The 12,701-nt window shown below is 30.9% G+C and overlaps 1 protein-coding gene across 1 annotated transcript in view; it reads right to left on the bottom strand.

Annotated features, from left to right (window-relative positions):
• Nucleotides 1-12,701, bottom strand: part of fng (Fringe glycosyltransferase) — a 172,597-nt gene that overhangs the window by 144,484 nt on the left and 15,412 nt on the right. The window contains exon 2 of the mRNA XM_088241899.1: nucleotides 10,141-10,243. Coding sequence (XP_088098025.1) covers nucleotides 10,141-10,235 — 95 coding nt within the window. The 5' untranslated portion in view covers nucleotides 10,236-10,243. The remainder of the gene's footprint in view (nucleotides 1-10,140; nucleotides 10,244-12,701) is intronic.

Here is a 12,701-nt window from a genome sequence, read left to right as displayed (position 1 = left end):
CATCCATCAACATTTGCATCGTAGACCCTTTTAGTCGTTTTTTCGCTGTCCATTCGCTCTACATGTCCAAACCAACGCAGCACCCCTTTCTTAATTCTGTCAATAATGCATGTCTCAGCCTTACACACTTCACGGATCTCGACATTTTTAAATTTCGACGACTTAAAATATGCCAGCATTTATATGTATATGTAAAGTATAAATAAATGTATGTGTTGCATGTAAAGCCATAAATAAATCAACTAAACTTGTGTAAATTTGCGGCTCTGACGAATAAGTCTAAGCCAGTAGTATCGAAAAATGTTAAGTAATTATTGTTACGTGTTTGTCAAACCGAGAGCACATGATGACAAAATAGTTTGTACCACTGAAATGGTTTACTTAAATTTAAAGTCAAAATAGATTTAGTGTCACAAAGAATATGGCCATATTGCTTGAATGTGTAAAATAGGTGAATTAAGGATGTTCTCGAGTGAATACCGAGGAATACGAGGTCCCAGGGATGCCCACTAATGAGCTGATTAAATTATAGATAGTGCTTGAGACCGCCCAGACGCTGAAGTCTTTGTGGGCATTTTTTCCAATTTATGTTATAGCTTAATTTTAAGATGTATTTTTCTCAAGTGTATTTTTGTAATTATATTTCTATGTAAATAATATACGTATGGAAAAATAAACAGATAATAAAAAACCCCGACAGAAAAATCCACCAGAGAAAGCAACGGAAAACCACTTTGGTCATTTTTTCCCAGAAATGACTATGGCGAGTACATGCAATAGGCAGTTGTCTTAGCTGCGGAATACAACAGTAGCGCAGGACCGAGATGCTTTCGCTGCAATGATCGCCAACGTCAGGGGGACCTGACAAGGCACCGAAAAAAGAAGAAATCTTCAACAAAGTTTTTATTTTACAAAGATGTAATAAAAACTGACTATCATCAGATTTTCAAAGAAAATAATAACTAATTAAAAATATATTTTATTATCCAAATATTTCAATTTTGGGACCCCTTTTTAGTAGATTTTTGCTGTTCTCATCTCTTAAACAGATTAACATATGCAGTCATAAAAAGTCTTACGCTTCCAATATGTCCAGAACCACTCGCTGCCAAAACTTGGAACCTACGTATAATTATTATTAGCAATTGATGACGATATTAAATTAATTTAGAATAAATAAAACGCTTTTTCCTATTGCAAGTGACCTCATTCTTCCCTAAGACTTTCCCGGGATCTCCGGTAAGCAGCCCAAGATGCAAGCGATAGTAGAACGCTAAATGAAGATTTATAGTTTTCCAGGATCCAATTCGTAAACTCACGCAATTTTCTATTCCGCATTAGTTCCGGCTAACTAAAGTGTAATCGATATACGTTAGTACGGCTCTCTTACTGAACCTAATGGCTTCATTAGTATCTACAGTAGTTTAATGGGATTGAATGTACTTCTTTTAATATTGCCAGCAACTAGAACGACCACCTTTCTAACAACCAACGACAACGATTGCGAAAAGAATGCGTTCGCATGCAAACACATACGTAAAAAACCGCGAAACATGAAATAAATTTCAAAGAACCTGTCAATTCTATTATTGAAGGGTACGCGGCTAAAACGTGTTAATCGGCAATGTTCAGAAGAGCAAAAAGCATAAAATTCTTTTAATTTCTTATAGCAGAAATGGAGAACATTAAAGAGAAGGAAATATTACAGTCAAGGCATTTACAGGCCTTTTAACTCCCCAAAAGGTTGAACCCAGTTGTAGTCTACAGAAATGTCGTATTCTTATATATTTTACGTATTTATTATTATTTTCGTATTTTTTTCTTTGACATGCAATACTTATGTTTAGTACGATTAGGCCAAAAAAAATATAAACATATCCAACATTTAATTGTATTTTATGATTTTACCAAAAGATTCATTGGTTAACAAAAAGACAATCAAACTTGTCATCCTTGAACTTTTTACATGTGTGTATTTTATATGTAAATAACTTTTAAAAAAATAAACAAAATATAGTGGGATAGCTATATTTTTCTACTAATTTCTACTGATGCAAACTTATCAAAATAACATATTAACAAAACGATATTTTTTTAAGTATCTATTTACCTATAAATTGTACAAAAAATACACAAAACTTGTGGTTCTTTATCAACTTATAAATTATAAAGTGATTAAACAGAAAAATAAACAGCGGGACACTCATCAATCTGATCATCATGATCATCATCATCATACCCTTTCCGCACCTAATGGTGCAAGGGGCACTGCATGGGTACACCAATCGCAGCGTATATTGATTATTTTTGTTACGATTACATTTTTGTTAGATAAGATGATCAGTCTCACGCTTCAGGTACCGTCCATTTACTATGAAATATTTTTAGTGTAAAAACACCTTTTTCAATAAATATTTCACATCAACCATGTCGGGAATCGAACCCGAGACCTCTTGCATGGTAGGCAAACGCGCTGACCATTACACCACGAGGCCATTTGAGACAACTTGATAAAATGTGTCGCTGAAGTTTTTGTAACCTAATAATTCAAACGTTGGCGTTTGGTCTGCTAGAGAATTTCATCGAGTTTTAAATTAAAAGAAAAACGGCTACAATTAGCCAAATTCACGGGTAACCATTACTGTTAAATTTAATTAAAATTGAAATTTCAAAAAACTTACTCTATTATTGATTGAAAATTATGTTTTTAGTACGAGAGAAACCGATGACCCGTGGTCTTTAAAATGGTTTTCGATATATGGATGGAGTGCTTTCACTATCAATTTTGGTAGTTACTAATAAGCCCTTTCCAGCGTATGTTTTTGCCAATTTGTTAATTAAATAAATTTACAATAATTCAACGTCAAAGGCAAATAAGTCAAGTATTGATTGACAAATATCTACGCAATTCTTTTTATATATAATTCTGTAAGAAGATTCTCTAAAACAAGCATCCAATAGAGAAGATATGAATAAAACAACAAAAGATACAAACATGTTTATAAGGGATACGTACTACATTTTAGACTATGGTTTTGGCCAGTAAAAAAGTATTTTAATCAGTGAATACCATGAAATCCAAAAGAGAACAAAGCAAGAGATTTAGTTATTTGACATGCTGAAAAAAGACATGATTTAAGGATTTTTTAAAAGGGTAAACTGAACCCCAATCACAGTGAAATCTTCATTAGTTTTACCGTCTACTCTACCCGGTAATAAATCTACGACGACCTACAGGAACAAGACGGGGAAAGGAATAAAGATTAAGGATAGGTAAAGTGAGCCAGCTGGAAACTTTGTAGAAGAAAGACACATAGAGGAAGATTATAGTACGAAAATATTTTAACAAGAGAGGAAAATACACGAAATTGAGAGGCAGAGAAACTGGATAGAAGTAAAGTTTCAAAAAGAAATTATCCACTTATTATTTTTAGCTCTTTTCTTGTTTTTTTAACCCTCTTCTATCCCCTAAACGGATTCTTTAGATTTAAAATATTTAGGGTAAAATAAATTCATTTATAAAAATATAACGTATATGGATAGTAAAAACTCCCTCTGCATATTATAAACATTAATAATTAAATATATCAATTTCGCCCATACTGTTAGATACGAGCGAAATTAAGTACGAACCTACAATTTTGAAAAAAATAAATAGATTTGTTATAATTTTAAATTTTATAAATCAAAAACTTATTTTAATTCGTTTAAATCCAACAAATCATTTATTGATTAATTTTGATTTAACACCGTTCATTTCACAGAGAGATTTTTTCTACCCGTTGTAAAACTGCTTTCAAAGTTTACCGTACTTTAATATACTCTGACGTAAATCCACTACATCAAAGAGAAAATAATTATTTTAACTCTTTCGGAAATAAAAATGGAGTTTAACTGTAAACTTACAAAAAAGGAAAAAATAACTTCTTCTTTCAGAATTTGTATCCAAGTCATTATTGCTGCTAATATTTAACCACGCTAAAATAATGGGGCTAATATTTTTTTTCGATGATGTGTTCAATTCATGATTGTTATGAATATTTATTTTATTTATTTATTTATTTATACATTTTATCATGTATACAATTTTATGTTCACTTTGCCCAGCTAACAAGGGTACATACCCCGTTCGAAGCTAGGCAATTACATTTTGATACATAATAATAGTTTAGTCAAGAAATGGATAGTGGAGGTGGGTTGCGCACCACGGATCGATGAGTGGATCAAGCCAAATAGGTAAAATGTGTGAACTGTTTAAGAAATGTTTTCTATTGGTCTATGTAAATTGGTTATGTTTTTTATGAATATTTTAGTTTTTTATTGTTTATTATGTTAATTATAATTAGGTTAATTGGATTTATTACGATTTTTTATTGTTATTATTATGTTAACTTTGTGAAATAAGTTAATATAAAGCACAGACTAATAAAATATAAACCTACTCGAATATACATTTTGATACATATACATACACACATACACACATAAACATACACCCATACACATATATACACATATACATACACACCCATGTACATACACCCATGCGCATACACATACATGCATTCATAAAACATCGACAATTTATTTATAATGCGAAACTTCATGATTGCCATTAGTAGATGTATTTTTTTTAATTATTCTTTATTTTCATATCTTATTTTGTTTTTCGTTTTATGCAATGAGTTTCCAGAAGTATCTAGTGTTAAATTGAAAGTAATGGATATTGGAAAACTTTTTTCCTAAAACTATGATATGGCGCGAGACTGCAGGAATTATTCAAATGGATTCCAAACAAGAGCTGAACGAGAAATATGAGAATAAAATGAGAGATATTCCAATATTGCTTTGTATGAAATATAATATATATCGAATGCCCCCGTGCGGCTGACTGGGACCCAGGAACCGGCAACCAGGAACACATAACTTGTGCCAAGAAATGAAAGTGCGGCCAAGGAAAAGAGTAATCGAGATACATCTTCATCGCTTTGTGATGGTTTTCCCGCGCGCAGAAAAAGCTATTGAGCGACAAAGACAACGAGATAAAATGAACTCCATAACGAATCACTTAGTATAAACTACAAAATGTTGTTTTTTACACTGAATAGTATTTTCAGGCGTTGGTAAAGGCACAGCCAAATAATCAATATGTTCTGTGTAAGTTTTATTTAAATGAATGTGCCTTTGCCTTTCTCCATTTGAGGATGAATTTTAACTTCTAAATATTAATAAGAGATTTTATGTGTTTTAAAGCATATAATATAGAATAGTAATCTAATAACTAAAAACAAAGTTAATATTATAAACCGCATTTGAAATGTGGATCCACCGTAAAATGTTAAGAATATCTTGTACTGATATTATAACCAACAATGAAGTATTACGCAGAGCCAATACTAATAGAGAACTATTCACCACTGATAAGCTGCGTGAGATTTCTTATTTTGGCCATGTGTTGAGAGGTGATAAATATGCCATACTTCAGCTTGTCATGAAGGAAAGATCGAAGGACGTAGAGGTGTCTGAAGAAAATAGCTTTCTGTCTTCGAAACATCCGAGCATGGACCAGGATTAGAACTGTGGAGGAGCTGTTTCGCACTGCTCAGGATAGGGAAACTTTCTCCCGAGTGATCGTCAACGTCGGGGGGCCGACATGACACGTGGAGAAGAAGAAGAAAAACATTATTGTATTTATCAGGCAATCACCATGATAGGTATGTTAATTTTGTATTATATATTATAACTTTATTTATTTAATAACTTTAGATTGCGTTTTTAAAAAAATATATATCATGTGAGATGCATAAAATCAGTATAAAAGAGTTTTTTTTTTGTTTGTTTATGTTTTTTACAATAAACATAAGTGATAAAACAGAGTATTCAAAAAATAAAGCATAATTACATAGCAATGAAATACAAATTAATAGTGAAAATAGTAAACAAAAAATCCCACAAAGGCATTAATGAATTTTTGCTCCTATAATAAATAATGGACCGTTATAATATTTTTGTGTAACATAAGAAAGAAAAAATAAAATATTCTGTAAAAGATTATATGGTATTCTTTTTATAGTAATTAAAAAAGGATATAAAAAATATTTTTAAAAAGCACAAAAATATTCCTTATTATTAAAAAAACAGTAAAATATTATAACCTTCTAAATTTAGTTTAATTAACATTATAAAATCCCACACCAAGCACAAGAGGTTGTCTCTTTCTTGTGTAATATTTCGTATCGTTTTTTCTTTTTTTTACTTTTTGCCTTAATGTGTATTTTGTACGTTTATAAAACACTTTTTTTTTTTTTGATAAACAAGTTCCGATGGTCATACGGAATTAGTTTCTCGACAATCTCAATAAAGGATATTTTTTACTGAGAATAACTCGTCCGAATCACCAAATAATTGAATTTTCCCAGATGTATTAAAAAGTGTTACGAACGTTCTCCACAGACATAAAGATAAGTAATAGTCATATTAAAAAAACTTTTACTTGGTGGCATAATTAATAGAGTTGTTTCGTGTCAATTAAAATAACCAGGTGGCAGAGCTGTTTTATTGTTTTACAACGAATTTTAAACGCTCCATAAAGGTGTATTGACAGCTTCTATATATTATTACGAAACGCGTAGGTATATAACACATAAATCGATGAATTGAGTCTTATACTCGTATATTATACATCAGAAGTTAAAGGGGCCTTAACTCTACGGTTATAATGTTTATAACGCCATTTTATAGTCTATTTCAACTGCTTAAGGCGGCCCTACACGCTGGCAAATACGTATTGCCAAACGTGTAGATTGAGTATTTGTGGGCGGCAGAGCTGGCACATGTTTTCACCACCGATGAAAGGGCGCTGGCTAAACACTTGTCCACGCGTTGGACCGGTCAAAAAAAAGTTCTACCGGAGAGGGCGCATGTGATTCTTAGTGCGTTTTTGACTTCAGCACATCGGCTCGCATGGACATGTACTAAACGACTCACCAGCATGCGGGCAGTTTAGCGATTTCGTTACCAATACGCGCGTAAGCATACTGGCCAACGTGCAGAGCCACCCTAACACGTTTCGACAGTAAGCTTAGCCTTTTGTTGCAAGCATAATATTTTTTGCAGCTTTTTTATTATTTCAACACATTATTTCCGCTACGGGATACTTTCCTATCTACAAGATTAATTAAAAATATATATTATTGTGTTTACATTATGATTCTAAAATTATAATCCTCTTTCTCTTCCTTAATCTCTCCTCCTTTCCTCTGTCCTGTTTTTTCCTTTTTTCCATTGAGGAATAGTTTTGATTTAAGGTAATTTAAAAATATATACGTTTATTTCAATTTTAAAATATTTTTAGCTTGAAAAAAAAAACTTTATTTTTTAGTGAATATGTTCTGTAACTTGAATTATAAAAATTAAACTATTATTTTATTGGTTGGTTGTAAGAAATTACCATTTGGCAATAAGCCCGCCAACGTACAAATATCATTATGTACAAAAAGTTATATAAATATGTTGGTGTAGTGTTGATGTCCTGACGAAGAGACGGGTTACGTCTCGAAACCGGGAGACAGATAAGTCGGTGAGTGGTTTTATACAAGTTTTATTAACATAATATTAAAATGTTGGACCACAAAGTTAATGCTTTGAATATTAATAATAAATATATTTAATATTAACTTTTTTATTTTGTAATTTAAGCAAAACAATTAACATTGTTATCACATGCTACGGATTTATTCAAATTACCTTACCTAACTTACAATCAATAAATTAATATACATCAGATTTTTTAGTTTATTTTTTATAGAACCTGTTTTAGAGAGCCTATTATGATCTATAATCTATAATCCGCATGCTTTTCTTCGTTGTTATTTATCTCACGAACGATTAAACATACCAACTCTGAAATAGAATATTATGTCTGTCAGTTACTAATGTCATAATCCTTTCTGAACGCCGATCAAAGTAAGTCTCGGTAGGTTTAAAGAAATAATTTTTGGAACACAAAAAACCGTTTTACCGACCGAGTAAAGCGGACACTTAACACGTCCAATTCAGGTTTTATCAAGAGATAAACGTCATATAAATATAAGCGCACCACAAAAAGGTGACCAGAATTTTATCTCGGGGGATTAAGGTGTTAGAATGGTTTCATTCAAAAAAAAATGGGTCCTTAAAAGCGATAATAAAATAAATATGCATATTAACATATTACAACACAGATGAAGAACATTTTAGAGACGGTAATATAAATGTCTAGGCATCTACAGGGCTTATGACCTGTCACTGGCTGGTTAAGGTGGCCACATTGCACACTGTGTAACATTCACCATTCCGCCCATATTTGAACATCTATATTCCTTCAATTCTTTCATCTGTTGATGTTTGTGAAGTTCATCATCTCTGTTGTAATATGTTAATATTAACAGCTTCCCAGGAAGTTGAATCCAGTCCTTGTCTACAAAAATTTGGACAAACTCAAAATATTATAGATAATTATTTTAACATATTACAACAGAGACGAAAAACATTTAAGAGAAGGTAATATAGAAGTCTAGGCATCGACAGGGCTTATGACCTGTCAATGGCTGGTTTAAGTGGCCACTTTACACACTGTTTAACATTTACCATTCTGCCTATATTTAAACATCTATATTCCTTCAATTCTTTCATCTGTTGATGTTTGTGAAGTTAAAGAGCTTTTATTTAAGAAACCTTTATTTATGCGGGTAAGATTCATCTAATTGAATTATTTCACCTACATACTTGGCAACGCCTGAAAATATTATTTTTTCAATTTCTATACTTTTTCATGGACCAGGTAATTTACCAACAATATTTTGAGTTTGTCCAAATTTTTGTAGACAAGGACTGGATTCAACTCCCTGGAGAGCTGTTTATATTAACATATTACAACAGAGACGAAGAACATTTAAGAGAAGGTAATATAGAAGTCTAGGCATCTACAGGACTTATGGCTTATGAGATAATTATTTATATAATTTATTTACATTTCAAGTGATTATTGTGTCAGTACTTCATTATTATAAATTTATAGTGAAACAACCTAAATCAGAACCAGCCACATACCGCATGGTTAAATTAAAAATAAATATTGGTCCTTTAAAGGACTTTAAATAAAAGACGCTTTAAAGAATTGACTTAAATAAATATATATTTATCTTTATTTTACGTGATATTTTTTTGTAAAAACGTAATGATTGTAACTATAATAAACAGCCTGTCCAACACACACCGCATATTTATAAAAACTCATTTTAAGATAAGATTGTCCGTCTCGCGAGCAAATGGTTAGCGCGTGATTCGCCTACCATGCAAGATGTCTCTAGTTCAATTCCCGAAATGGTTGACACGAAATATTATTTATTCAATCAGATGCTTTTACACTTTAATGATTCACAGTCCCTGGACTGGCAAACGTATGACTAATCATGGTACCTGCATGTAACAAAAAATATCAAGATACGCTTCGTTTTATGTGTCAATGCAATCTCTCTATGCACCATTAGGTTATTATTTATAACATTTTATATGTATTGAAGTAATGACAAATCGATTTTTTTATTTATTAATAAGTTAATGTTTATATTTTTTTTTTTTAATTATTATATCTACTCAGTTTTTTTTTACATTTTGTATAAAAATTCTTCATACCTTTGGATAATTTGTAAAAAATCTTATTTGGAAATGTATTTTGAATATTTTATTTAATTTTGTGCTATTTTGTATACTTTTTGTAATGATATTGTTTGAATGTCACTAGTAAAATTAAATGCGAAACTAGAGATAAATAATAAAAGATTACCTATGAAGAGAAAAGAAGAGTCTCAAAACTCATTCAATAAGAGTTTTAAATTGAACAATGAGTGACTTAAAGAAATAAATTTAAAAAAAGGAAAAGGCTTAAAATATTTCAAATTAATTTTAAAAAATACATTGTTGATAACATTTGCTACTGAACGTAATGTTATTAAATATTGTTTCTAAATATGTTATGAAACTCGATAAAAAGTCAATACTATTTCACAACTTTTTACAGATAAAACAACAATTTGGTGAAGGAAACAACGCCATTCAATGTTATAAAATTGGTAACAAAAAACATAAACAAAAACTTACTTCTTATCACTTTCTAGGAAAACATCAAATTCCACAGCCATTTTGCAGCAGAGAGCTTTGCGATTGTGTGACGAGGAGCAGTTGGTGTTGATCATATGGCCATCTGCAAAAAAAAAAGTTTTTTTTTTAATATTTTACACATGCTTTTCACTTCACTAAGTGAAGGGCATTGACATCGGTGTGAACGTCATCGTACTAACGAGATGTTTAGTTGAAAATGAGACTGAGCCATTAGTCCGACCAGATGTAGGATTTTATGCAAATAATATTGAAAGACATTAATTTATGCGGAATCTCTCTTACATTCTAAAATAATCAATGTTTTCAATAATTTCAAGGTCAGATAATACATTTTGTAACACTCGTAACTAAAATACGTAATGTCTTACCTACTAAAACAACATGGATGCACGCACTGTTTTGCTGATTGGGTGTGAAGAAAAGAAAAAAAACGAAATCAATTTAATGGTGACCAACATTCATTATGTAATTGACTTTATAACCGGGTTGTGGTCGCGTGGTAATATTGTGGACTCACGGGCTAAAGGTCCGAGGTTTAATTCCCACTCTACCACAAATCGATTTCCATTTTTCCAGCACAAGTTATTAAGGAAATGGTCTGAAAATTTTGATATTTGAGTAAAAAATAAGAGCTAAAGTAATTACTCTTTTTAAAAAAAAACTGCCCAGAAATCGGAGTGGAGAAACGATTTTTAAGTACTTAACGGAAAATTTTACTAAAAGATTCAGTAAAAAAAATAACATTACAAATTAAAACAGCATGTTACGTATGTAATTTTTAAGATTAGGGCCGAGCTTACAAAAATACTTCCTTTTTTAATTCAAAACATACAAATATTTTGCAATTTCTAACCTCACACATGCTAGTCGTCGGACTTACATGCGTGAGGTTCCAGATTCAATTCCAAATTTGGCAATGTCGACATAGAAGCGTAAAATATGTCATTTTAACTTCATGAAACAATTTTTTTATATTGTCTTCATTTGTTATTGCAATTAAGTGCCGTATGCACAACTAAGCAATAATAATTTTGCATACGTAAGACTTCTCTTCAGTCAAACTAGCCAATGAAGTGTCATGAACTATGTTGAATCTGTAATATTTCCTATTTCAAGTATTGAATTAATGTATTAATTAGCGAATTATTCAGATTTATTTCAACAGAGAGGGAAAAAGTTTTCGAGAAGAAATTTGGAAGTCTAGGCATTTACAGGGCTTATGACCTGTCATTGGCTGGTTTAAGTGGCCACTTTACACACTGTGTTCCAAATTTCTTCTCGAAAACTTTTTCCCTCTCTGTTGAAATAAATCTAAATATGAACAACTCCCTAGGGAGGAAATCCAGCCAGTCTGCAAGCATTTGGACATAATCAAACATTAGCGAATTATTCCTTTAAAAAAGCAAAAACCTCCACAAATTTAATAGGATCGATAATAATTGGCATTTTGTATCATATAAAAAGTGCATCACACTAATCATTTTATCTTTTTTTTCCTGTAAAATATTAAACTATTAAATAGATACTAACCTTCTCAATAAAATACAAACAAACGCGGGATGGAGAACTCAGTCATCGGGACATATTTAAACTGCCTTTGTTTTCAAGTATTGCAACATACCACACACCTATACTCTTCCAATTTTTGCTAATTATCTCTTAATTATAAAGCTCACACGAGCAACTTATTTTTTATTGTATTGTATATTGTAAAAGAAATAAAAAAATGTATTTAAAAAAACGACAAATGTAAATCAATTTATTTTGTGTAATTCTGTAATTGAAGATACATATATGTATATGCGTGTGAAATTCTATCGTCGAATACCTACAAACTGTATGTTTTCTAGTATGTATCTTTGTCGAATTACCTTATAAAATAAATAAATAAAATGTATATCGTATTAAAATCATTTGGTGCTAGAAAACAGTCTTCTAATTTTACTTTTCGAAATATTTCATAATTCAATCTCATGTGTCATAATTTTCTGTCAATTAGTTGTAAATGGCATCCTTAGATTTAAAAACCCTACAGCGAGTTTTAATCTATATAACTTTGAACTTTTTGAAGTGTTAGTACTAACTTGTTAATCTTAATGTCTCGGGTTAAATACCCGACTCTATAAAATATTTAACAGCTTAATCTCTCCGACGTTAACAGCATTGAGATAAAATTTAATCTTTATATTTTTAATCCATATCCTATTTCACAGGTAATTAAGTGAAGCCCTTAAGTAAGGCGTACGTGAGTGGTTAATTAACATAATACATAAGCTAAGCAATAATTAAAATGAAATATGCTAGTAAATGTGAGAAACGGGAAGGTAGTGTAGTTTTCAATTGTGTCGTCACTGGACTATTTTAAAGGTTTTTTTCCCAACAAACAGGTTGATATTTTTCTGTGATTTGACTAAACTTTACAGATATTTCGAATGAATTGAAATTAGGTGAAGAAAAAAATTTATCTTTTTAATTACTACTTTTTCGTATTAGCATTAAACATTATTACATCTAATAGAGAATAAAATTAATGCAGTAGT

Source organism: Micrasema longulum, unplaced genomic scaffold, assembly GCF_059751315.1.
Source record: "Micrasema longulum isolate JH-2025_06_02 unplaced genomic scaffold, ASM5975131v1 h1tg000133l, whole genome shotgun sequence".
NCBI lineage: Eukaryota > Metazoa > Arthropoda > Insecta > Trichoptera > Brachycentridae > Micrasema > Micrasema longulum.
Note: the sequence above shows the minus strand (reverse complement) of the source record. Positions and strands in the feature narration are given on the sequence as shown.